Source organism: Podarcis liolepis (genome assembly GCF_965112155.1).
Source record: "Podarcis liolepis genome assembly, chromosome: 6".
Taxonomy (NCBI): domain Eukaryota; kingdom Metazoa; phylum Chordata; class Lepidosauria; order Squamata; family Lacertidae; genus Podarcis; species Podarcis liolepis.
The window spans coordinates 97,361,371-97,385,604 of record NC_139559.1 but is presented as its reverse complement, the minus strand read 5'-3'; the positions used below and the strand labels follow the sequence as shown (position 1 = coordinate 97,385,604).

Sequence of the window (24,234 nt, the reverse complement as noted above, 5' to 3'; positions counted from 1 at the left end):
CTGATAATGTGTATTTTGTGTTGTTGTAGAAACTGTTTAAAAGAGTGGTGCCCCATCACTGCTTGGGCTGCATCTGGTCTCAGAGGGATAAGAAAGAGAACAAGCACTTGGCCCCCACCATCAGAGCCACCATTGCCCAGTTCAATTCGGTGACCAAATGTGTTGTCAGGACCATCTTGAATGGAAAAGAGTTGAAAACACAACAGCGAGCCAAGATCATAGAGAAATGGATCAATATTGCACATGTAAATAGGCATTTTGTACAAACTGCCTCCCTGGGAAAAGGAAATAATCTATCTTCATTATGGGAAACATCAGTGCCATGGATCTTTTGCTTTAATATTTTCATTAATGCTAAGCAAATGTTCTGTTTTGTTTTGTTCTTCTACTCTAGGGTAGATTCGGAAGTTGTAGTAGTAGTAGTAGTAATAGTAGTTAATAATCACATTTCTGTTTGTCCATCCTTTCCCTATTCATCAAAGGCATCCCATATGGTTACCCCATGCCATCCCAAAGCCACCACCTAAGTCTATATGGCGAGACTATAAATGGCAGTAGGCTAGCCATCAAGGGAAGTACGCTGAATTAGCATTTGTCAGCCAAATTGGCTTTTTGGGTAGCTTTTTGGGTTCCATGCCCAGAAACTTCTATTTAATGATGAAGAGTGTTGTGTGACTTAAAAGTAACACGAAAGCCTCCACAGGAAACAGAGATGTGAAGATGTTTTCGAATAGATGCTCTTTCGTTCTCTTCAGCTTGGCCATAGAGGCCCACTTTTACTCATCTTATAACTGGAAGAGCTGGAAACTATTAAACTGAATCAACACCATTGCCACACACACACCAAAAGTTAAAAGTGAAGAAAACAAGAACAAGGTGCCAAAATCTACATTAAAGCTTATTTTTAGATGCTGGAAAGGGCCAGGGAGACACACTCTCTCTCCTTAAAGTGCCCAATATTTGTTCAGGTGGTTTTAGCAGTAAGAATTTACAGCAGCTGCCATACCCTAAAACAGGAAATCACCCATCGGTGTGTAATAATGGATATTTAACCCTCTTCTGTTTCTTAACCACCTCTTCTGCAGGAATGTAGGATCCTGAAGAATTTTTCCTCCTTGAGGGCCATTGTTTCAGCACTACAATCGAATTCCATCTATCGGTTAAAGAAGAGCTGGGCATGTGTCGCAAAGTAAGACTTTCCCACCTCTTCTTTGCAACGGAGAGCAACCTTGTTAATTGTTGTTGATCTTGCTGCTCCAGTGTGCGGGTCTCATGCCCAGTTCCTCCACAGTTGATTAGAGGGTCCAGGAGGAGGCGGCAGGGTGTGAGAGGCAAGGTTGGCCAATAGCCTCAAGAACAGTCCTCCTAATTATGCAGATTACTGAAAATGCCTAGCCTAGAAATCTCTATAGGGAGAATATTGCCCGCTCCAGGCTGGCTAGTTAGGACAAGGAAGCTCCCTTGCATAATGTGATCGGTTTCCTGCAGTTCCTTCTCCTGACCAGAGTTGGGAGATGGTGGCATACAAGCTGAACCCCGATCTGACATCCCTCCAGTCCCCAGATTGAGAAAGGGAATAGGCAAGACCTTCAAATATCTGTGGCTGGTACCTGTAAGTTTCCCCCTGTGGTCCCATAGCAGCTGTAACGGTTGAGGATCTTCATCAGGAAATGTTCACGGAGAGCAGGATTAACCCACACACCCTTCACACAACAGTGTGCTATGAATCGGAGCCCATCCCCAGTGGGTGCTAGTACAAACTTTTAAGAAAACAGGAGACAATCTGTGGTCACAAATCTTTCACAGCCATCTCCTTTTGTGTCCCAAGTCCAGCCACGGGCTCACGTTCTGACAAGACAACAGTAACACCACTGTCTAATCTCAACATGTTTAGCTTTTAATTTGTTTTGGGATATCTGAAAACCTCAGTTTTCAATCAGTTTCTTTTCTGCACAGGGACAGGATGTTGATGTTTGAGGAACTGTCAGAAATTTTCTCGGATCACGACAACTATTTGACAAGCCGGGAGTTGCTAATGCGGGTGAGAAGTAGTGGATATCTCAGTGGTGCATTAAAACACTGCTTTTTAAAACCTTGTGAGCTGCTCTAATTGCAAAATCACTGTGTCTAGAAATACCTATTCAAATAAGAAATTGAGTACTTAAAACATGCACACATACACAGCCCAAGCTCTGAGAACAATTTTGAGCTTGATGTGGAGGCAGAATGTGAAAATATTAACTAGGTAAATGTGCATTCAGATCATGGCAAAGAGACAGCTTTTTTGATATGATAATTATACCTTGCAACAGTTAGCTATAGAGCTTATAATAGAAGTGGCAACCCATAAATTAATATTGAGTTGTGCCCAGAATCTGGAAATGTTAAGTGTCACCAGAATGCTTGGAAATAGTGATCACAGTACTCTGAAATTCAGTTTATAATGAATAGAAAATTGCCCAGGAAGGCCAGCAAAGTTTCATTTAATTTCAGTGGAAGGAAATTCACAAAAATGAGAGGCTTCATTAAAATAAAGTTGAAGGAGAGAGAGAGTTGGACTAGATGACCCTCAGGGTCCCTTCCAACGCCACAATACTAGGATTCTATGACATGTTTGTAAGTTATTTAAACTTTAGTTTATACCATGGATTAGAGAAGGTGTGGACCCATCCAAAGGATAACAACATAGTTAAATAATAGTGTGAAGGAAGCCATAAAAATTGTGGTGTGCGGTGAATTCAGATGAATCATGAAACAAAATGGGGCATTTTTAAGGGGTTCTGGGCTTGTTCAAGGCACCCTGAACTAAAGCAGGGGCCTGAAGCACTTTGGATGTTATCTGGATATTAAATTGGATGTTAAAAAAATGCTACAGACAAGGATCTGCTAAAAGCAAAACTAATGCATGCAAGCTTATCATATAATGAAAACTGGGTGAGTTAGAAGAGCTCCATTGTGAATGAAGTAGAGAAGCTAAATGAATTATTTGCTCCAATATCCATTGTGGGAGATGTTGGAGAAAGACCCACATCTGAACCTTTGTTTTCAGGGAGGGCATCTGAGAAGCAGTGTCAGGTTGCTGACCCCTGCAATTGCACATCAAAGCAGCCTAGGGGACAATGGCAATAGGTTAATCAGCCTGTGCCAGAAGTTCCAAAAGTGTTGTGAAATATGGCTTCCATTCATACAGTTATTGGGAAAGTGCTCTCCAGGGCTGCAGTTGCTGGAATGTAAAAGCAAGCATTTTCATTTCCTGACTGTCTCCTTGTTAGTCAGCAGACCAGAGATATTAGTCATCATATCCCAGTGCAAGTGTACAAGAAAACTGGTGCTTTTTCTTAATACAGCATTATATAATAGGGGAGATGTTTATTAGAACATATTTTAAAGTAAGTTAGGAACAAGATGTTTAAGAAGAGAGAAAATGTTAAGTGTTTAGAAGTGAGAAAGTTGTAGTCCAGATGTGTTTGACTTGGAGAAGATGGGGGATTGGCAGGACTCATGAACTGGCCTATAAATATTTTGCAAACAAGCTTATGGCATTTTGGAACATTTTCCTTCACAATGCCAGGAAACAAAGATTTTTGAACCTCTTTCTTTCACTTTTTTCCATCAGTAAGCAATGTTTTCTGGACTTGAGAGAACAGTACATAAGTTTGCAATTGGTGTGAGAAATGTTTGCAAGCCTGTTTAGTAGCCTCTTTCATTACTTGCCCTTCTTTTCAAACTACAGGAAGGAACGTCTAAATTTGCAAATTTGGACAGCAGCGTGAAAGAGAACCAGAAGAGAACTCAGAGGAGGCTTCAACTGCAGAAAGATATGGTGAGCCTTCTCCCTTTCATTTTCTCTATGAGATAATCATAATATTAAGAAATTAAGATTTAGAGCAAAAGATGCCCTTTTCTGAAGAATATAAAAATAGAGCGATCGCAAAAACAATCTTGGAAATCTCCTAGTCCTGATGCGAATATAATGGTTTGGGTTTAGATGAAATTGAAAAACCAGTGTTTTCATTTCATGAATGAGCCTTCCCAGTCCTTGGGCTCACATGCATTCTGTCCTGTTTCTAGTGACTAGTGGGGTGCCACAGGGTTCTGTCTTGGGCCTGGTCTTATTCAACATCTTTATCAACGACTTGGATGATGGACTCAAGGGCATCCTGATCAAATTTGCAGATGACACCAAACTGGGAGGGGTGGCTAACACCCCAGAGGACAGGATCACACTTCAAAACGACCTTGACAGATTAGAGAACTGGGCAAAAACAAACAAGATGAACTTTAACAGGGAGAAATGTAAAGTATTGCACTTGGGCAAAAAAAATGAGAGGCACAAATACAAGATGGGGGACACCTGGCTTGAGAGCAGTACATGTGAAAAGGATCTAGGAGTCTTGGTTGACCACAAACTTGACATGAGCCAACAGTGTGATGCGGCAGCTAAAAAAGCCAATGCAATTCTGGGCTGCATCAATAGGAGTATAGCATCTAGATCAAGGGAAGTAATAGTGCCACTGTATTCTGCTCTGGTCAGACCTCACCTGGAGTACTGTGTCCAGTTCTGGGCACCACAATTCAAGAAGGACACTGACAAACTGGAACGTGTCCAGAGGAGGGCAACCAAAATGGTCAAAGGCCTGGAAACGATGCCTTATGAGGAACGGCTAAGGGAGCTGGGCATGTTTAGCCTGGAGAAAAGGAGGTTAAGGGGTGATATGATAGCCATGTTCAAATATATAAAAGGATGTCACATAGAGGAGGGAGAAAGGTTGTTTTGTGCTGCTCCAGAGAAGCGGACACGGAGCAATGGAGCCAAACTACAAGAAAGAAGATTCCACCTAAACATTAGGAAGAACTTCCTGACAGTAGGAGCTGTTCGACAGTGGAATTTGCTGCCAAGGAGTGTGGTGGAGTCTCCTACTTTGGAGGTCTTTAAGCAGAGGCTTGACCACCATATGTCAGGAGTGCTCTGATGGTGTTTCCTGCTTGGCAGGGGGTTGGACTCGATGGCCCTTGTGGTCTCTTCCAACTCTATGATTCTATGATTCTATGATTCTTCCATGCCTGGGAGAAGATTGAAACCTCCTGCTTTTAAACCACAGCTCCCTGTGACATCGGAACTCAGGGAAATGTGGTTGATATAATATGCAATTTGAGAGCAAGCCAGGATCGGAAACCATCCCCTTGGGAAACAAGTCAGAACTAGTATTTTGTTTAAAAACAAATAAATTAAGATAAGCCTCAGAAGTTAAAACATATACTCTGGGACCAAGATTATTTTATAGTACAGTACATTTAAAATCTGATGTGGGAGGAGGCATTGATCGCAGTCCGCTTATGTTGAAATGACACCAGACACGATTTGGAAACCCAGCTCTTGCCTTTTAAGTCTTCAGGCAGTTGGTATTTTGCTGTATTGCAGAGGTTCTCAACCTATAATCTGTGCAACCTTGGGTTCCTGCAAAGCTTATCAGGTGATCTTCATGAAAAGATGTAGAATGGTTGACAAGCTTCCTTGGAATAGAGCTTTTCAACCACTACACTCCAGTCATTACCTCGGCCATTGGCTGGAGCTGTTGGGAGTTGGAGTTCAACAATATCTGAATGGCCATAGATTCCCCACTGCTGTCTTGGGTAGACGTAAAGGGAAAAGCTTGTAATGTGCAGCCACGTTCCAAGAGGGCAAGAAGGTTCCATTGAGGTTCCTATGAGGTCCTTGAAGGGCTTTGAATTGGACCCACAAACCAATTGGTAGCTGTTGAGGCTGAGGAAAGATGGGTGACTTGTTTCTGCTGTCATCCTGTGCAGGGTGTGATGCAAGGCACTGTTCCTTATCTTGGTACTTTTCTGACTGACCTGACAATGCTTGACACAGCTCTTCAGGACTACGTGGAGGTAGGTTACACAACAGACCCACGAGCCTGCTTTCTGAACGTGATCGGTAGCCATTCCTAATAGCTGTGTGGGTTTCATTATAACAATCACGGGGGGGGGGGGGGGAGAGAAATGCCAGAAGCAGAGGCAAGTGGAATCTTTATTAGGAAATAAATGGAGATCACTATCAAATGGAATTTAAAGTGGGGAGTTCTCCCAACTATACTCTACATCAAAAATGTAGTAGTTTGTTTTCAAAACAGGTGGGAAGGAATATGGGTGTCCTGGATTATATGTAAATTACTTAGTTGGAATACTCTTGTGAAATATTATTCTGAAAGCTGAGTTCTTCTGAAATCTACAGAATCATAGTATCCACATTAAGGTAGAAATACTCAGGAGCCAATTCACATGGATAATTGTCCTCACCTGAACATTGCAGGCTGTGGGATTCCACCTGGAATCCTGCAGCCAGTCTCCGTTCATATGAAGGCGGTGTTTGTGAGAACCAGCATCTCCACACAGAGCACGGCGGCCCAACTATGCCTACCAAGTGGGCTGCAATAGCACTTCAGTCCAGAACCCGTAGGTCGCACACTGCCATGTCACGTGAGGGTGCAGTGGGGTGAGCCCCACATTTAATGGCTCCTCCCCAGCCCGCATGCTGCCTCCCCAAAGCCTACTAAGTAGGCACCAGGCTTTGGGAAGGAGGTGTGATGCTCTGGCAGGATCGTAGAGGTCTCCCACCTCCTTCCCAAAGCTGGGAAAGCACTAATTAGGCTTTGGGAAGAAGGAGGGAGGACTCCAGGACCCTGTCACAGCCCTCATGCCTCCCTCCCCAGCTTTGGGAAGGCAGAGCAAGGGCTGTGTGGGTCAAATGGTGGGCCTCCTGTTGAACCGCCCTGACATAGGGGCTTTACCAGTAGTGTAATGGAGGAGGATGCAGCTCCAGGACTTTTCTTCAGAGCAGGGACTATGATATTGTCCACAGAACCACCAGATTAGCTGAGGGTCAAGCGACTGAAGGAGGCGATGACAAGCCTTTCAGTTGGTGGCAGATTGGAGTAGCCAGTATGGTGCCCTCTTCCTGCAGCCCCAGGGATGATGGGAGTTGTAGTCCAACCATATCTGGAGGGCTTGAAAGATTAGTTCTTTTGAAAAGCAAGGAAAAGCTGTGATCCTATAGCAAAATACATTTGAAAGCAGCTATTTTACTGTTAAAAACTGTATAATTAAATTGAGAGCATATAGACAAATGGATTTTGAAACTAATCCTTTCTCTCTCTGTTTCTTGCAGGGAGGGCTAATCAATTTTGAAAAGAGAAGGCGGGTGAGTTTGCTTTTTCTTTACTGTGTTCCCTGGCTGATCTGCCCCTCATCCTCTTTTTGGCTTCAGAGGCAGGCAGGAGGTGACACAACTAGATAAACTTGCAAATGGAACTGCAAGGCAGCCTTCAGGGGACATCAGGCACAGCTGGGAAACTTCCTCCTAATCCAAACCTTTGAAAGCAATTGAGTGCTTTCTTACCCCCACCTCCATTCTGTTCTGATTAGTTACACAAAGAAAAATCTCTTCAGATGCTTCCTATAAATTAAGTTTTGCTGTGTTAGGAAGACATCACTGAAGATATTCAGGGCACGCGTAACATTAAAAAAAACCCCAAAACAAAAACAGTATTTGGAGGGTGCGTGTGTGTTCCAATGCTTAAAGTGGATTTTGGATTATTGTATTTAAATTAGTTTTGGCTCTCTGCTTGCACCTCGCTTCTGCCCCTGCTTGGAGCTAAGGATCATCCCTCTTGCTTTGTAGCTCCAGTGTTGGGGGGAAGCCCTGGAGGAAGCTTGTATTGCTTGCCAGAGCCCGGCTGACCTCTGGTAAAACCCCACATACACTGTGCAGCCCGGAGTGCTCCCTTAGGTCCATTCATTTTGTTGAAGCAGCAGAGTTTGGGCACCTTTCAAAGCCAGGCTGCATGTTCTTGCAGGTGAATCTGTGTCGCGCCATCTTTAACTTCTCTGATTGTCGTGTAGTTTTCTGCCACTCTGGTCTGTTAGCAACTCTGTGTTTAACTTTGTTCCCTTATTAATAGTCTAATTATTTTATTTCCTTTTTCAGGAGTTTGAAGTGATTGCTCAGATTAAGCTCTTACAATCTTCCTGCAATAGTTATTGCATGACTTCAGACAGAAAATTCATTCAGTGGTTCAAGAAACAGCGGCATTTAACAGAGGAAGAAAGGTGAGGTGAAACATTTCTATATGGTAGATTCCTCTCCCCATCCATCTCTCTCTCTCTCTCCTGTGTGTGTGTGTGTGTGTGTGTGTGTGTGTGTGTGTGTGGTGTTCACATCCATCATAAAAGATAGTAGAACAAATATATGTTTGTAAAACACTGGTGAAAGTACATGGCAATGTAAGAACTTGGAAATGTGCATACATGGTACTTGTCTGGCTCTGGTATTCATATATTTGTAAGGGACGCAGGTGGCGCTATGATCTAACTCACTGAGCCTCTTGGGCTTGCCGATTTGAAGGTCGGCAGTTCAAATCCCCGCGACGGGATGAGCTCCCATTGCTTTGCCCCAGTTCCTTCCAACCTTCAGGTTGAAAGCACGCCTGTGCAAGTAGATAAATAGGTACCGCTGTGGCAGGAAAGTAAACGATGTTTCCATGCGCTCTGGTTTCCATTACGGTGTTCCGTTGCACCAGAAGCGGTTTAGTCATGCTGGCCACATGACCCGGAAAGCTGTCTCCCTTGGCCTGAAAGTGAGATGAGCGCCGTAACCCCATAGTACAATGGGACTTAACCGTCCAGGGGTCTTTTACCTTTACCTTTTTTACCTTATATTGGTAAGAGGAGTGTACTTGTACTCCCATTTCACCAAGTGGAAATGTTCCAGGGGTAGCACTACTGGGCTTAGTCTGGATGAAAGAGCACTAGAGCCTTATAGTGGCTTTGTAATTTGTTTTATTTGCAAGCAAGCAAACAAAACGTATTCAAAGTAGTGATGGAGGATGATTTTGTTCACTCTGCATTTTAAAGTGAACTAGCCATATTCATACCTCCCAGACCAATACACAGATCAGATTGTAGTCAAAATAAATTAAAAATTAAATAAATAAATTGTCCAGTAGCACCTTAGAGACCAACTAAGTTTGTTCCAGGTATAAGCTTCTGTGTGCATGCGCACTTCTTCAGATACACTGAAACAGAAGTCACCAGACCCTTGTATAACAGTCGTCAACAGGTTTACCATACCCATTGAGTCAATCTCCCGTCTCCTACTTCCTTTCTGAGAAAAACCCCACCCCACCTTCCCACTATATATAAGGGTCTGGTGACTTCTGTTTCAGTGTATCGTGCACATGAAAGCTTACACCAAGAACAACTTAGTTGGTCTCTAAGATGCTACTGGACAATTTTTTAATTTATTTCTTTTATTTCGACTGTGTCAAACCAACATGGCTCCCTACCTGAATCTAGATCAGATTGTAATTATTGTTGGATGTTCCAATGCAGTTCTCAGCTCAAAGAATATGACACTTGAAATTGTTGTTCTTTATAAGAACTAAATCATATTTTAGGATAAATGCATACACTGAAATAAAATAGTATTTAAATAAGAATTTTCTTACAGATTTTTAAAAAATCAGATTGATGCAAAAATGGGATGGAACAGACTTATCAATGAACATATGCAAAATATGCTATGGACTGGAAGTAAGAATGATCCAGCCATCTGTAATTGGAAACCAGTAGATTCTTCTGCATCAGGCAACAAAGCTGCTCATATTGCACTAGTTTATTAGAGATAAACTTATGCAGCTGCTGCAAGACTGCGCTTCCACCTCTTTCTCCATCTGCTGTGAATGTGGCTCCAAACCTTTTCTGCTCCTCCCTCTGGTTTGGAGTAGTGTTACCATCTAAAGGGTAGATTCTAAGCCATCAGGACACATTAACATTCCTTTGTTAATTCTGAAATGGCTCACTAAAGTAAAATCTGTAGTTTTTTACTATTAGCCAACAGTCATCTGAGCCAGCACCTATGACAACTTATAACCCATGCATAACATGTGGCTTAGCTACTGTGGAGACTACCTTTTCTTCTTATTACTCCCTGTGTTCCTTTTAGCTTTGCTCACATGTAGTTTTCCTTTCCCCCCCTTTTGTGCCATTTTTTAAAATTTAGATTGTGAGCCTACAAGTAGGGACTTGTTTACTTTTATCTGTGTATGGTACAGTATCTAGTAAGTTTTAGATACTATTTTATAAACTCATCCAATAATGTCTATGGTGTGCAAGGGTATCCAGACTGGTCCTGATCTCTTCCTGATACCTGCCTGTGCTCATTCACATGTTATCTTGATCAGCTACATAGCTGCTCCCACTCTGCCCTGGTCACATTGATATCTGCTCCCCATGGGGTTATGATGGATCACATGGTTACATACCACCCTGGCTAACTTTTAACTTAGACCCCAGAGAACGTGTCCTATTTTGTTTAGATGAAGTGCATAATAAAAGGAATTACTGTGCAGCAAAAAAATGCAGCTCAGTATTTATGCCATTTGCCTTAAGTAATTTTAATAAGAGTAATTGTTTTGTTTTTGTTTTTATTATGTAATTTGTGTTTTTATCTTGCATTTTTATGCTGTAAACCGTCCTGAGATCTATGGATGAAGGGCAGTATACAAATTTATTAAATAATAATCATGCATAGCCAAAACGTTGCTTTGATTCAGGTACTTTATTTCACTTTTAGCAAGATTTTAATGTAGTCCTAACTCCAAAGTGACCTCCATTTTGCAGCTATGCCCTCTCCTGCGAGGTGGAGGCAGCTGTTGACACAACGACCACATCACCAAAACCTCGGAAGAGCATGGTGAAGCGGCTTAGCCTGTGAGTACGGCTTGAGGGCGTTGGTGTGGGCTTGGGCGAACAGCACTATGAATAACCCCCCTCACCTCCAGAGAGGAGCTCACTCACACCTTCCTTTGGCCTGGTGTGATGTGGCAGCTAAGCCAAGGTTTGGTTTCTGGGATCATGGCTAAGCTCCCTCCTCCTTAACCACAGCCTGTAGCCAAAGAACAAAGCTTGCGCATCTGTGCTAAACTATGGTTAGCTTAGAGAATCATGCAAGTTACTCACATTTACTTAATTCCATTTAAAAAACAAGCCTTCACCCAGGCATCTGAGGCGAGGAAGGACCTGCATTAAAAAAAAAATCCAAAACCAAGGCCATCATGCACCCAAGTTTCAGCACTTTAAAATCCCACCGCTTTAAGCCGGTGTTTAACTCTCCCTTCACATAAGGGGGCTTTAAAAAATAGAACTGCAACATCAATTCATTGAATTAAGGGATCAAAAATGTCCCCCAACCACCGTATTTTTTGCTCTATAAGACGCACCAGACCATAAGACGCACCTAGTTTTTCGAGGAGGAAAACAAGAAAAAAATATTCTGAATCTCAGAAGCCAGAACAGCAAGAGGGATCACTGCGCAGTGAAAGCAGCAATCCCTCTTGCTGTTCTGGCTTCTGGGATAGCTGCGCAGCCTGCATTCGCTCCATAAGACGCACACACATTTCCCCTTACTTTTTAGGAGGGAAAAAGTGAGTCTCATAGAGCAAAAAATACGGTAACCAGGAATTTCCCTTACCTGTGCTGCACATGCAGCTTTAATTGAGCATTGTAATTGATTAATCATCTCAAATGATGGTGATGATGATGTGACTAAAATGTCTTTGCTGAAACAACAGCCTTCCATAAAGGTGCATAACTGTAGCTGGCTTGTGTTCTCACTTGATTGAGCCAAGAGGCAATGTCCTAATGCCCAAAATTTGCTTGAAGAAGAGGAAACCTTGAGTTAAAAACATTTTGGGAATCTTGGCGTTTTGAGGCCCAGTTGTGTAAACACCCACAGAAGTCTTTTGCCATTTTCTCAGTGAACATATGACATGCTTTGTGACTCACCAAGCCTCCCACAGCCCTTCAGGGGCTCAATAAAACTCCTGTTTTGTACCTGCTGGGAACTGCAGAGATGGTTGTCAAGGCTTCTTGGCAAGGCAGCATGTAGCTGGCAGGGCTAGACTGCATTTTGCCCGGTAGGCCATAAGTTGTTATTTCTTTTACAAAAATGGTTTTAGCAAATGAAGAATAAACTGAAAATGCATAGTGCCTATGTTTAATTACGGGAGGCGAGGAAAATAGCCACTTTTACAGATTTTCTCTGTTTGGTGAAGAGTCTGGGATTTAGCTTATTCTACAGTGTTCCCAGTAATGGTTCTGTATTTCCTTGTTTCATTACACTCAGTTTTTCAATAAATCAACTGTCATGTTGTCTCGCTTCTCATAATCTATATTACTCTTATCATTTGGACACCTTTCTAGACCACAATAATGCAATCATCTAGTGCAGGAGCATTGATTTGCCTGCAATTATTATAGCCAATTGCCATATGGGCATGTTATCATTTCTCTGTGTTCTAAGGACATGATCTTTTACAAAACTCAGTAGGGGATTTATTGGCAGAGTATATCCTGCAATGCAGTCAGTTTCACCTAATACAACACTCCAGAACAATCTCATTTTAGGAGATGACCAGAATATATGTATACATAACTTTACATCTCCAACAGACACAGTTTGAATCTAGCTGGAGTTCAGTCACATAAAAATAAGTTTTCCCCCCTTTGAGTGTGATACTGATGGTTTGTTGAGGAGAATGTCTCTGGCCTAGTAGGCCACAAGTTGGAGAGGCCTGTTCTATAGGGCTTCAGTTCACGCCATGTTAAATCTCTGAATCTTCTGAATGTTCTGTTTGGAGATCCAAGGGCTTGTGCATAATAGCAGTATCTGCTTTATGGGTGGAGTTATCTGAGGATACCTTAGACATATTCAGCATCTCTACTTCCCACCAGCACTTGGTGCCCTTTCATTTCCTCACTTGCTTTTCGCCAGGTTATTTCTGGGATCTGACCTAATTGCCAGCGGCACTCCGACCAAAGAGCAGCCCAAGTCCACACCAAGCGGGAGCTCCGGGGAAAGCATGGATTCCGTCAGCGTATCGTCTTGTGATTCCAACCATTCAGAGACTGAGGACATCTGCATCTCTCCCACAGACACTCCTGATGAGCCCCAGAAGAAAGTATGTATGTGCCAGTGTCCAGAGAAGACCGCTCTTAATTTCTAGTGGGGTGGTGAGCCTATGGGCCTGCCAGCTCCTGCCTTCCCCCAAGGCTTAAATCTCTCCTGCAAGCCCGGTGATGTGGTGCCTGTGTGAGAGTGGGGTCGGTCAGTGTGTGGCTGAAGGAACTGCAGAGAGGCCACACCGATTGTGACAGGGAGCTGCTTTATGTTTTGCCCATGCCCTCTGCCCGCACGTGGCTCTTCAAGGGTGGGCCTTTGCCTCTGCATGTGTCCCCCAAGCCAAAATGCTTCAGCCACCCCTAATTTGGAAGACGTTTCTCGGGACTCATCAAAGGTGCTTTAAAGGCATGGTGTGTAGGCCACCCTCTGCGTAACTGAACGGACAGTGCTGAATTCCCCTGTTTTCTCTTGCTTTCATCATCTTCCTCCTTGTCTCAATCCCACCCCAACTTTTTTTGCTGCGCACCTTGTGGCATTGTAAAATTTATGAAAGAGCCTCAAATAGTTGAGCCCTGGGGAAACTCTAAGGCTTCTGCTTTTATGGACAAAGGCTAAGTTTCCAGCCGTATACAAAGCCATGCCTACTGAAATCCCTAAAGACCTGTGCAAGATGCTCTTCTGCCGTGGGAGAGCTCCTTTGCAAGATAAATATACATGCTTCCAAAACATCTTTGAATCTGCTGCCATCTGCTGGCCTGCTCTTCTAAATGCAGGAAAGAAATTTGCAGTGCCCTTTAATGGGTACATACAGTGTTGATAGTTTGTCATTATTGGATAATTATATAAATCCAAAAGCCGTCTTAGCTTCTGTAATGGCTCTTCTCCAGGCAAAAGTTTAATATGAATGGTAATTAGAGATATAGGTCTAAAGGGCTCAGTGATCATTTCTCCCTTCAACTTAGAAGAACAGAAGGTCAGTGTAAACTTTCCAGCTACCAAAGAAAATGGTGATATTCACTCATTAAGTGGGTTGGCAGGAAAGCATTTTTACAGAGCCTCCTAAATTCCCATAAACTTGTTGGTAGGAGCAGTGACATTTTTAAAATAGAAGGAAGGAAAGCCCACTTCTCATGGGAGAGTCCTCTGTTGTAAAACTCTTACCATCATCAAGTTCTTCCTGAAGATTACTTGGAATCGTCTTTCGTGTAACGTGAAGCCATTGGTTCAAGTCCTACCCTTGCTCCATCTTCCATGTGACAGCCCTTGAGATATTTGATGATGTCTCTCATATCTCCTCTCAGCCTCCTCTTCTCCAGGCTAAACATACCCACTCCCTCCAGCCTTCTTTATAAGACTTGGTTTCCAGACCCTGGGTCATTTTGGTCACCCTCCTCTGCACAAGTTCCAGTTTGCCCATATCCTCCTTAAACTGTGGTGCCCAGAGCTGGACACAGGACTCCAGGAGTGAAGGCAGCAGGACTAACACTTCCCTTCATCTGGACACTAGACTTCTGTTGATGCAGTCTAGAATAGCATTAGCTTTTTTTGCTGCTGCATCGCACTGTTGACCAATGTTAAGTTTGTGGTCTATTCAGACCCCTAGATCCTTTTCATATGTACTGCTAATAAGCCAAGTGTCCCACATCTTATATTTATGTATCTTGTTCTTCCTGCCTAAGTGCAGAACCTGACACTTGTCCTATTGAAATTCATTCTGTTAGTTTGGGCCCAGTTCTCCAGTCTGTTAAGGTCACCTTGAATCCTGATTCTGTCTTCTGTGGCATTAGCTACCCCTCCCAGTTTGGTCTCTTCTGTAAATTTGATGAGCACCCCCTGAATTCCTTCATCCAAGTTGTTTATAAAGATGTTGAACAATGGGCCCACGACAGAACCCTGCAGCACTTGTCACTTTCCGCCCAGGATGGTGAAGAACCATTTGTGAACCCTCTTTGGGTTTAGTCAGTCAACCAGCTGCAGATCCAATAGTCCAGCAACATCTGGAGGGCCCACAGGTTGACCATAGCTGCCTCAGTTGAAACAAAAAGAAAAAAACCCCACAACAAACCTGGAATGATCAAGGAACACCATGAAAATAGTCCTCTCTCATTTCTGCTTGCCATTTTTGTGCCATACACTAAAACATGTAATAATAATAATAATAATAATAATAATAATAATAATAATAATAATAAAAATACCCCGCCCATCTGGCTGGGCCTCCCCAGCCACTCTGGGCGGCTTCCATAAAAACCAAAAATACAATAAAATATCACACGTTAAAAACTTCCCTGAACAGGGCTGCCTTAAGATGTCTTCTGAATGTCAGGTAGTTGTTTATTGCTTTGACATCTGCTGGAAGGGCGTTCCACAGGGCGGGCGCCACTACCGAGAAGGCCCTCTGCCTGGTTCCCTGTAGCTTTGCTTCTCGCAATGAGGGAACCGCCAGAAGGTCCTCGGCGCTGGACCTCAGCGTCCGGGCAGAATGATGGGGTGGAGATGCTCCTTCAGGTATACTGGACCGAGGCCGTTTAGGGCTTTAAAGGTCAGCACCAACACTTTGAATTGTGCTCGGAAACGTACTGGGAGCCAATGTAGGTCTTTCAAGACCAGTGTTATATGGTCTCGGCGGCCGCCCCCAGTCACCAGTCTAGCTGCCGCATTCTGGATTAGTTGTAGTTTCCGAGTCACCTTCAAAGGTAGCCCCACGTAGAGTGCATTGCAGTAGTCCAAGCGGGAGATAACCAGAGCATGCACCACTCTGGCGAGACAGTCCGCAGGCAGATAGGGTCTCAGCCTACGTACCAGATGGAGCTGGTAAACAGCTGCCCTGGACACAGATTTGACCTGTGCCTCCATGGACAGCTGTGAGTCCAAAATGACTCCCAGGCTGCGCACCTGGTCCTTCAGGGGCACAGTTACCCCATTCAGGACCAGGGAATCCTCCACACCTGCCCGCCTCCTGTCCCCCAAAAACAGTACTTCTGTCTTGTCAGGATTCAACCTCAATCTGTTAGCCGCCATCCATCCTCCAACCGCCTCCAGACACTCACACAGGACCTTCACCGCCTTCACTGGTTCTGATTTAAAAAAGAGGTAGAGCTGGGTATCATCCGCATACTGATGAACACCCAGCCCAAACCTCCTGATGATCTCTCCCAGCGGCTGCATGTAGATGTTGAAAAGCATGGGGGAGAGGACAGAACCCTGAGGCACCCCACAAGTGAGAGCCCAGGGGTCTGAACACTCATCCCCCACCACCACTTTCTGGACACGGCCCAGGAGGAAGGAGCGGAACCACTGTATGACAGTGCCCCCTGCTCCCAGCCCCTCTAGACGGTCCAGAAGGATGCTATGGTTGATGGTATCGAACGCCGCTGAGAGATCCAGCAGAACCAGGAAACAGCTCTCACCTTTGTCCCTAGCCTGCCGGAGATCATCAACCAGTGCAACCAAGGCAGTTTCAGTCCCACAATGGGACCACAATGGGATGGGGTCCCTAATATGTGGCACCACCCATTTTCTGTCTTGGCCTTTTTCAGATGATACTTCTGCCCTGAACTGGAGTGGATCCCAGACTTATGCTCTCTCCCCTTTCACTCCACATACAAGGAAATGCTTACAGAGGGAGATCCTGCTTTCCAAAGTACATGGATTTCCCAGTGGTAGTCATGACCTCTGACATTCAGTGTGAAGTGAAGGGCAGGAACCTCAGATCTGTTCTTCATTTTCCCCCAGCGCTCCACAGTTAGCAAGTTGTGGTTTTTGAACAGGTCCTTAACATCAAACGTTAGTAAAATGAATATTCTTATTTTGTGATTTCCCCCTTAGCTCTCTGAATCCTCCTCCTCCTGTTCCTCTATCCACTCGATGGACACGTCTTCATCAGGGTTGTCATCCTTCACCAATGCCCTCTCGTCTCCTCCTTTACTGGCCAGCAACCCCAGAATGCACAAACGCTCCATCTCAGTCACCTCCATTACCTCAACAGTCTCGCCTCCCGTTTACAATCAGCAGAACGAAGACACCTGCATCATTCGCATCAGTGTAGAAGACAATAATGGCAATATGTACAAGAGCATTGTGGTAGGTAATGAATGTCGGGGTGGCTTCCTTCCGGGTCGCTTTCCGTCCAGTCTGTGGTGGAGTATGTGCTTTTCATGCAAATAGCCCCAGTTCAATTCCTGGCATCTCTAGGTAGGGCTGGATAAGACTCCCTTCCAAAACCTTGGAGAACTGGACGGACCAGCAGTCTGACTCTGTAAAAGGCAGCTCCTTGTGTTCCTACATTCTATGCTTAACTTAAACTAAGACGTTCTGTCTGCATTTGTTAGGTATAACTTTGCTCCGCATTCCATTAAAAAAAGTCTCCTTGCCTGGTGCCAGCTCCAGCTGATTGGTGGCAACAGAACGCAGCCACACCAGGACTGAGAAAGCAAAAAAGTCAAATCTTTTTCTCTCTCCCCTTGAGGAGCAAAGTTGCTATGTGTAAGCTCTTTTAAGAAACATTTTGTGATTGTGCTGTGAACCGACCTAAGATGAAGGGCAGGATGCTACTGCTGCTGCTACTGCTACTATTACTACTACATCATCATCATCCCCAAAAATGGTGAACCAGCAGTCTGGAGTACATAGAAAGCTCCATCTTAAAAGGAGTTTCCACAGCAGCCACCGAGGAAGGCATTCCCTCTTCTGTGCACAGAACCAAGCTCTGCTTGCTGAACAAAGCCACTTAACAGAAGAGAGGTTAGATAAAAATCTAAGAGATAATTAGTGTTTTCTAATTAGTCAGAAATTGGCCTGGAAATGACCTTGTGAACTAAATGGGGAGACTTGATGGGCCACATTTGGTCTGTGGGCCGAAGGTTCCCCCCACCTCCAACAAGGTTACTTAATTTCCCAAACCACACTTTCATGCCATAGTTTGGTAAGCATTTGTTGGAACAGTGCAGAGCTAGATTGACATCATATCCTTCCATAAGCACTGGCTCCGGAAACAGACTTGTTTGTGGGGACGAGAGCGTCTGCACTGGGATGCGATCTTTTCTTCTCAACAAAGTGTTGTCACAGGTCACTGCCATCTGAAGGTTTAAGCCATAGCTGATATTTCATTTCAGAAACAGTCATTTTAATACCTTGTGTGCTGATAATAGGGAACAGATAATTAAATTCTGCTTCTGAGAGTATGCCGGCCTTAATGTAAACTTTTTCCCAGTTGACTAGCCAAGACAAGACTCCTGCCGTCATCCAGAGAGCGATGCTGAAACACAATCTGGAGTCTGATCCTGCAGAGGGTTATGAACTGGTGCAGGTCATCTCTGAGGACAAAGGTAAGGAAAACAGCACCTTGTGGGTGCTGCCTTATTCTGAAGGTAGAGGAGGACCTGCACAACGCCACTCCTACATGACAGATGCACACCGGAATGTGTTGCCCCGGTCTAAAACGATGCACTTATCCATAGGATAGGATAGGATGAATGTTCTTTTTATGGTGCATCTAATACTTGCTCAAGCTGTTTCTTATCAAGGAGAGCTCCAGAGCTGATCAATCAATGTAAAAGATTGTGCTGTGCCCCAAGAAACAGCTAATTACAGATTATGCAGGTGAGAAGAGGCAAAGGCTTTGCCTACATGTTCTATTCCATCACCTCAAAAGTAGGTATAGCCTTGACTGGAGAATTGTGAAGCTCCCTTCCCTAGAAACAGTAAGAGAAGGTGGGGTGGGAAGAGAATCAGAGACAAACACTAAGGAAAGCAGGAACTCTTCTCATTCAGTCTCTTGCTTCTCCCTGCTTGTGATACCTCTTAAGTCACCAGCTAGCGATGTCTAGGGGTTGAGAGCAGGAGCAATGATTTCACAGGTAGGCAGGCCCCCTTTTCACAATGGGCAAGTTCTGCAAGAGAAAATGAATGGGTTGCCATTGGCAGGGATGGAGGGCACAGCTTGCTCATTCAGAGAAAAGAGGAGCCACCAGGGTGAGGGTTGAAGCTAGATAGGCTGCAATGGGATCTCCTGGCATCTTTTGTTCAGAGGTTCAAAGCCTGGGGAAGGAGGCAACTTGCACCAGGGCTGCAATGCTGAAGAGAGGCCCACAGACCCTTCTGTGTGTAATTCGATCAATCAAAATATCACACTCTCACGCCTGCCTACTACGAGGGCAAAAAAGAAAGTGCTTGTGTAGTAAGGGATCATAGAGGGCTGGTTCCTGCACTATAGGGGCCATTCACAGGTCACCCTGCTCCTCATTATGTTGGACATTTTCCTGTTAGCTTCATAGTGCAGAGAATCCAGCAAGACTCACCCATGCTCTTTGTTAAATTTTGTTACGAACCCAGACCACGAGAAGACAGTGCTGAGCCTGCAACTTACACAGGGGTTATGTTCCGGGGATTGTGCCTAAAGGCAAAATTGTGTCTAGTCAACACACATTCATTCATTCATTTTATTTGTATCCTACTTTCCTACAAAAATGAACATGCTCAAAGCAGCTAACAATGGCGTGTGGGATTGCCAAAGTCCTCCCTCCCCCTGGATTAACATTTTTCCCAAGTGCATAAAGCTGAATACGCAAAAGTTAAAAGTAGGTAAGTTGTGGGCTTCCTGTACTAAAAAACAGGGGAGTGTTTTACCACCTGTTATTTCCTTGAATTGCAGAATTAGTCATCCCGGACAGCGCGAATGTCTTTTACGCCATGAACAGCCAGGTGAACTTTGACTTCATCCTGCGGAAAAAAACCTCCCTTGACAGGGAAGTGAAACTGAGGAGCCGCTCCAGCTTGACTCTCCCTAGGACCAACAAGAAGGGCTGCTGGAGCCACAGAAACAGCAAAATCACACTTTGAGGATGGATAAGTCAACGCAAGGCAGATGGGGTTTCAAAGCAACCGTTGCCGCCATCCATTATTGCAACAATCTTCACAAATGATTGTGTCAGTATTCAGCTTTGGGAATACAAAGCTAACACTTGTTATTAACAGGCATGCCTTGATACACAATGGACCTGAGTGGAAAACAGCCTACAGGCACTCCCTGACCCCTCCTTTTTTTTGCACAGCCTCCAAGAACAGATGGCCACTTTCTACCAGGAATGAAAAGTACAGTACACCTAAACTTCACAATCCTCTTCAATGACTCTCCAGCCTCTGTTATGCCAGTATTAATTGGGAATACTTTCTTTTCCTTCTTTCTTTTTTAACAAGCGGGAGAAAGCTCTTCCACCAGTTCCACCTGTATTTACAGGAGGAGAAAGTGGAGGAGCATCATTTTGACCATTGGCCAAATGATGGCACTGATAGAAAGCTCGTGTGGATGGACTGATGGTTTGTTTCCTACCTGCTGGGCTGCTAACTTTAGGGGAAGGAACAGAGCTGCTGAAACCAGGAGAGATTACCATTCTCCTAGAATGGTATTAACCCCACGCAGGGCAGCTTCATATTGTGCTGGTTTTCCAACTCTGTGATCTAAGCCGGAAAAATGCACCCCCTTCTTCCTACATTAAGCCAATACTATCCAGTTGAAGGCCTTGTTCTCTTGTGTGGGAGAGAGAAGGCGGGAAAGACAATATAAATGCATACTACTTTTCTTAATGCCACTACTTAGTTTTCCTATGCTTTGCTAACCTATTTATCGAAAGAATGTCAAAGTCTATTTCTTTGGAGTGTGCAGCTTTGACTCCCTTCCAGGTGTGGAGCTGTTTACCTGTATTCAGCCATATTGGCATTGTAGCAAACCATTTAACCACGTTTTTATAGCCAGTCTAAAAAACAAAACAAAAAAGCCAAATTTAACTAGTAGCCAGCATTTGAGGATACCACAGCCTTGTGGAATTTGTTAATGATCAAATGAGCTCCCTTCTCTTAGACGACATCCTTTAACTGAGTAATTTCCTGATGTGGCATATCCTTAAAGGAATAAATAAGGTAGCCACCTTTAGAGGACCACATTGCTATTTTATTTTGGCCACATGTTCAGTGACAACACCTTTCAGAGCACATGCTAAGCCGATGTATGATCACAGGAAAGATTGAAATCAAAGCCCTAGTGGAGATAGGTGGCTGGCAAGGTAGTGAAAGAGAGATTGGAGGAGGCCTCGTGGCAGCCTTTCCACCTCTTCTTGGTTGGGGATAAGGCTCCTTCCCCTCCTTGGTTACCTTTCAGCAGCTGCGGCCTCTTGGCCTCTTACCTGCTCATCTGCCCCGGCTACCTCATTGGCTGCTTGCTGGAACAACCTTTTCCTTTACAAGAACAGACTGTGGGGTGCCGCCCCCCCCATGCCTCTTTCCAAAAGCAAACTAGAATGGCAGCTCTCCAAGCAATTGCTCGGCAGAAAGTTGCACCAGGGTGAACAGGACTTACCTCCTTGTAAGGATGCTTACGATACAGCCTTAGTTACCGGATTTTTCGTCCCATAGGGCGCTCCGTCCCATAGGACACACCTAGTTTTTTGGGGGGGAAATAAAGGGAAAAAAATTTCCCTTTATTTCCCCCCCAAAAGCAGGTCGGGGAAACCGAACCAGGTCGAGGAACAGCGGGATGGCGGCGCTGCGCCTCCCTGCTGTCCCCCGAGCTTGTGGGGCTGGCCCATGTCTGCCCGGCGCGAGGGGCGCGCTGCTTCAGGGCACCCTGCCCGCCGGGTGGCAGGCTGCTATCCGCAGCGTGGGGAGCCCTGTGGGGAACTCCTGCAGGGCTGCCCACGCTGCGGATGTCTGTCCGGCGTGCGGGGCACTCTGCTTCAGGGCGCCCCTCGCGGTGGGCGGCAGGCTGCTATCCGCAGCGTGGGGAGCCCTGTGGGGGCCTCCCGCAGGGCTCCCCACGCTGCAGATGTGTTCCCGAAGCGCCGAGCACTCTGCTTTCAGCGCGCCCGGTGCTCCGGGAAGCAGGCTGCTGTCTGCAGCCTAGACAGCCCTGCGGGACCTCCCGCAGGGCTGCCTAGGCTGCTGATGTCTTCCTGAAGCCTGGAGAGTGAGAGGGGTCGCTCTCCAAGCTTCAGCGAAAGCCTGCATTTGCCCCATAGGACGCACCCAGATTTCCCCTTCATTTTTGGAGGGGGAAAAGTGCATCCTATAGGGCGAAAAATACGGTACACATGGAAGGAGGGATTTTGCTTCATTTGTAGCACTAATTTTAAAATATATGGCCTGGATCCAAAGACCTGATGCAAAGTGTTTGTCTCTCATTCTCTCTTCTGCTCTGCCCTCCAATATATACCATAAATTTAATTAGAAGCTAAATATGGTTTGCCATGCAGTAGGGGATAGGAGTGTTGCTGTTTGAGATGAACAAATCCTGTTTCCTTGGGATCATGGCAGTGCTTTCACAATTCTTTGGACCCTGGCCTATGTATTAAGCCATACCACATGATCATAATCAGAGCCGTATATACAATGCACTTCAGCAGAAGCAAAGAAGAACCCTGGGGCAGAATTCAGCTTCCTAAAACATCTCACCTTTCATTTTAAGAATAAAAAAGCAAGTTTCTGGCCATTACTGCCATAAGAGATGTACTTGAAAAAGTGTATGGGTAATGCCTAGTGAGATTTCAGGTGCCCGAGAGATGACTAAATATGCTCCAGCAGTTCTATGAAGTTCTATGAAGTAAGAGCAGTCATGCACATCCATTTAATATGGATCACAGAATGCAGGACTTGGTCTGCTCTGGCACTGAACTTTATTTTAGAAGAATATACACAGCTGCTGCTAACAGCTCACCAGTCAAGCGTTTGAAAAACCATCTGGTCTTATCAGATAATGCATTTTGCACTATGCGAAACTTCTTTCTGTTTCAAGACACACTCTTTCCTGGCTTACTTAGTTTAAATCCCTGCACAGTGTTATTGTCTAGAGGAGAGAAGGGTTATTTCAAAACTGAGCCTTAAAAGTGTCCAGAGTTAAGATGGATTTTCAAAAACCAAGATCCATTTTCTTTGTTTTCTGGTGAAAGAAGCAATGCAACACATGTGTTATGTGTGTAAGTATATGCACATACTCAAGACTGTATATATCTGTAGAATCAGCTAGATTTTTATATTGTTAAGCTTGTGATGATAAAGTGTCTTTCTAAACAAAGGCGAGAATTATTAACAGCTGCTGTGTAAAGAGTTTCATTTATTTTGGTGCTAACGCATACCCTTTTTGCTAAGCTATATAAACTAGTTCACTGTTGGATTTTCATCAGCAACCTATCCTTGAAGAAGATACTCAGAATTCACAACTATTTCACAATCCAGGTTTTAGATGTGGAATTTCAAATTGAGATTTGAATATGAAATCACCTCATAATTCAAGTGCTTTGGACTTTCTAGAATCTCAAGAGTTTTGATTTTGGCAATAAGAGCAATCCAGCGTGATTCCAGCACACACTGAGCATTAGAACCACAGGAGCAAAGGAAGCTGCCTTCTACACAGAAGTGCCTTTACCTCAGCATTGTCCACACTGACTAACAGCAGCTCTCCAGGGTTTCAGTGGGGGGGGGGGCGGGGGAGTCGCTCAGCCCCACCTAAAGATGCCCAGGAGTTTCTGCATGCAAAACGGATGCACTACCACTGAGCCAATCAAAGTATGATCTTATACATCAAACTAAAGTATCACATGCTGAAATGAAGTATCATTGGATAGCAGACCAACAGCAAATATTCAGAAATAGCTGGTGTATATCAGACATCACATTCATAGGGTTGAGTTTCTGAGAGTGAATTAATTCCAGCTTACTGAAACAGTAATGTTATTAACAATAATGTTAATGAAATCAGGACATTCAGAATGAATTACCTGAGCCACAATCCAGCTCAGACATTGCAACCTTACATGTTACAAGGAGAAGTTCTTTCTCCCAATTATGTAAAAGAACTAGGCACATCTAAGTTTGTTGACTTGCTCATGAGGCTGTACGGTTGGTGTGAACAAATTGGTGGCTTGCAAGTGACCACATATTATTAGGCAGTCTGAGTAAATTTTGCAATTCATTTGTGTAATCAATCAAGCTATCCTTAAGAGAGTTCAGATAATTTTTGCTAGAGTAATATATCACATTCATAGCAGTTCATGTTCATGGACACTCTCTAAGCTCTTAATTTTCCCTCTGATTCCCACCCCTTTATACATTCCTAAGCTTTGCTTGCTTTTTGATGAGTGCTCTCCCTCCAATGGACAGAGCTTCATCTCATAATCATTTCCATGATTTCACAAGATTCCTTTTGTTTTCTGCAATTAAGAAGGAAATGTGCTGTTTTCAATCTGGGAAACACTGAATACTACCAAATGAAAGCCGCCCAC

The 24,234-nt window shown here is 44.3% G+C and overlaps 2 protein-coding genes across 6 annotated transcripts in view; one reads left to right on the top strand and one right to left on the bottom strand.

The window, feature by feature from the left end:
- RGL1 (ral guanine nucleotide dissociation stimulator like 1) overlaps window positions 1-20,823 on the top strand; it is a 122,912-nt gene extending 102,089 nt beyond the window's left edge. For all 5 annotated transcript variants that reach the window (XM_083507115.1, XM_083507117.1, XM_083507116.1 and 2 more), the window contains 12 exons: window positions 30-245; window positions 1,086-1,189; window positions 1,957-2,041; window positions 3,734-3,823; window positions 5,809-5,895; window positions 7,172-7,204; window positions 7,991-8,112; window positions 10,684-10,773; window positions 12,836-13,022; window positions 16,793-17,047; window positions 18,177-18,291; window positions 19,617-20,823. In XM_083507115.1, coding sequence (XP_083363241.1) covers window positions 30-245; window positions 1,086-1,189; window positions 1,957-2,041; window positions 3,734-3,823; window positions 5,809-5,895; window positions 7,172-7,204; window positions 7,991-8,112; window positions 10,684-10,773; window positions 12,836-13,022; window positions 16,793-17,047; window positions 18,177-18,291; window positions 19,617-19,804 — 1,572 coding nt within the window. In that variant the 3' untranslated portion in view covers window positions 19,805-20,823. The remainder of the gene's footprint in view (window positions 1-29; window positions 246-1,085; window positions 1,190-1,956; window positions 2,042-3,733; window positions 3,824-5,808; window positions 5,896-7,171; window positions 7,205-7,990; window positions 8,113-10,683; window positions 10,774-12,835; window positions 13,023-16,792; window positions 17,048-18,176; window positions 18,292-19,616) is intronic.
- The window catches only part of DARS2 (aspartyl-tRNA synthetase 2, mitochondrial), a 1,012,941-nt gene that overhangs the window by 241,069 nt on the left and 747,638 nt on the right, over window positions 1-24,234 (bottom strand). The window lies entirely within an intron of this gene.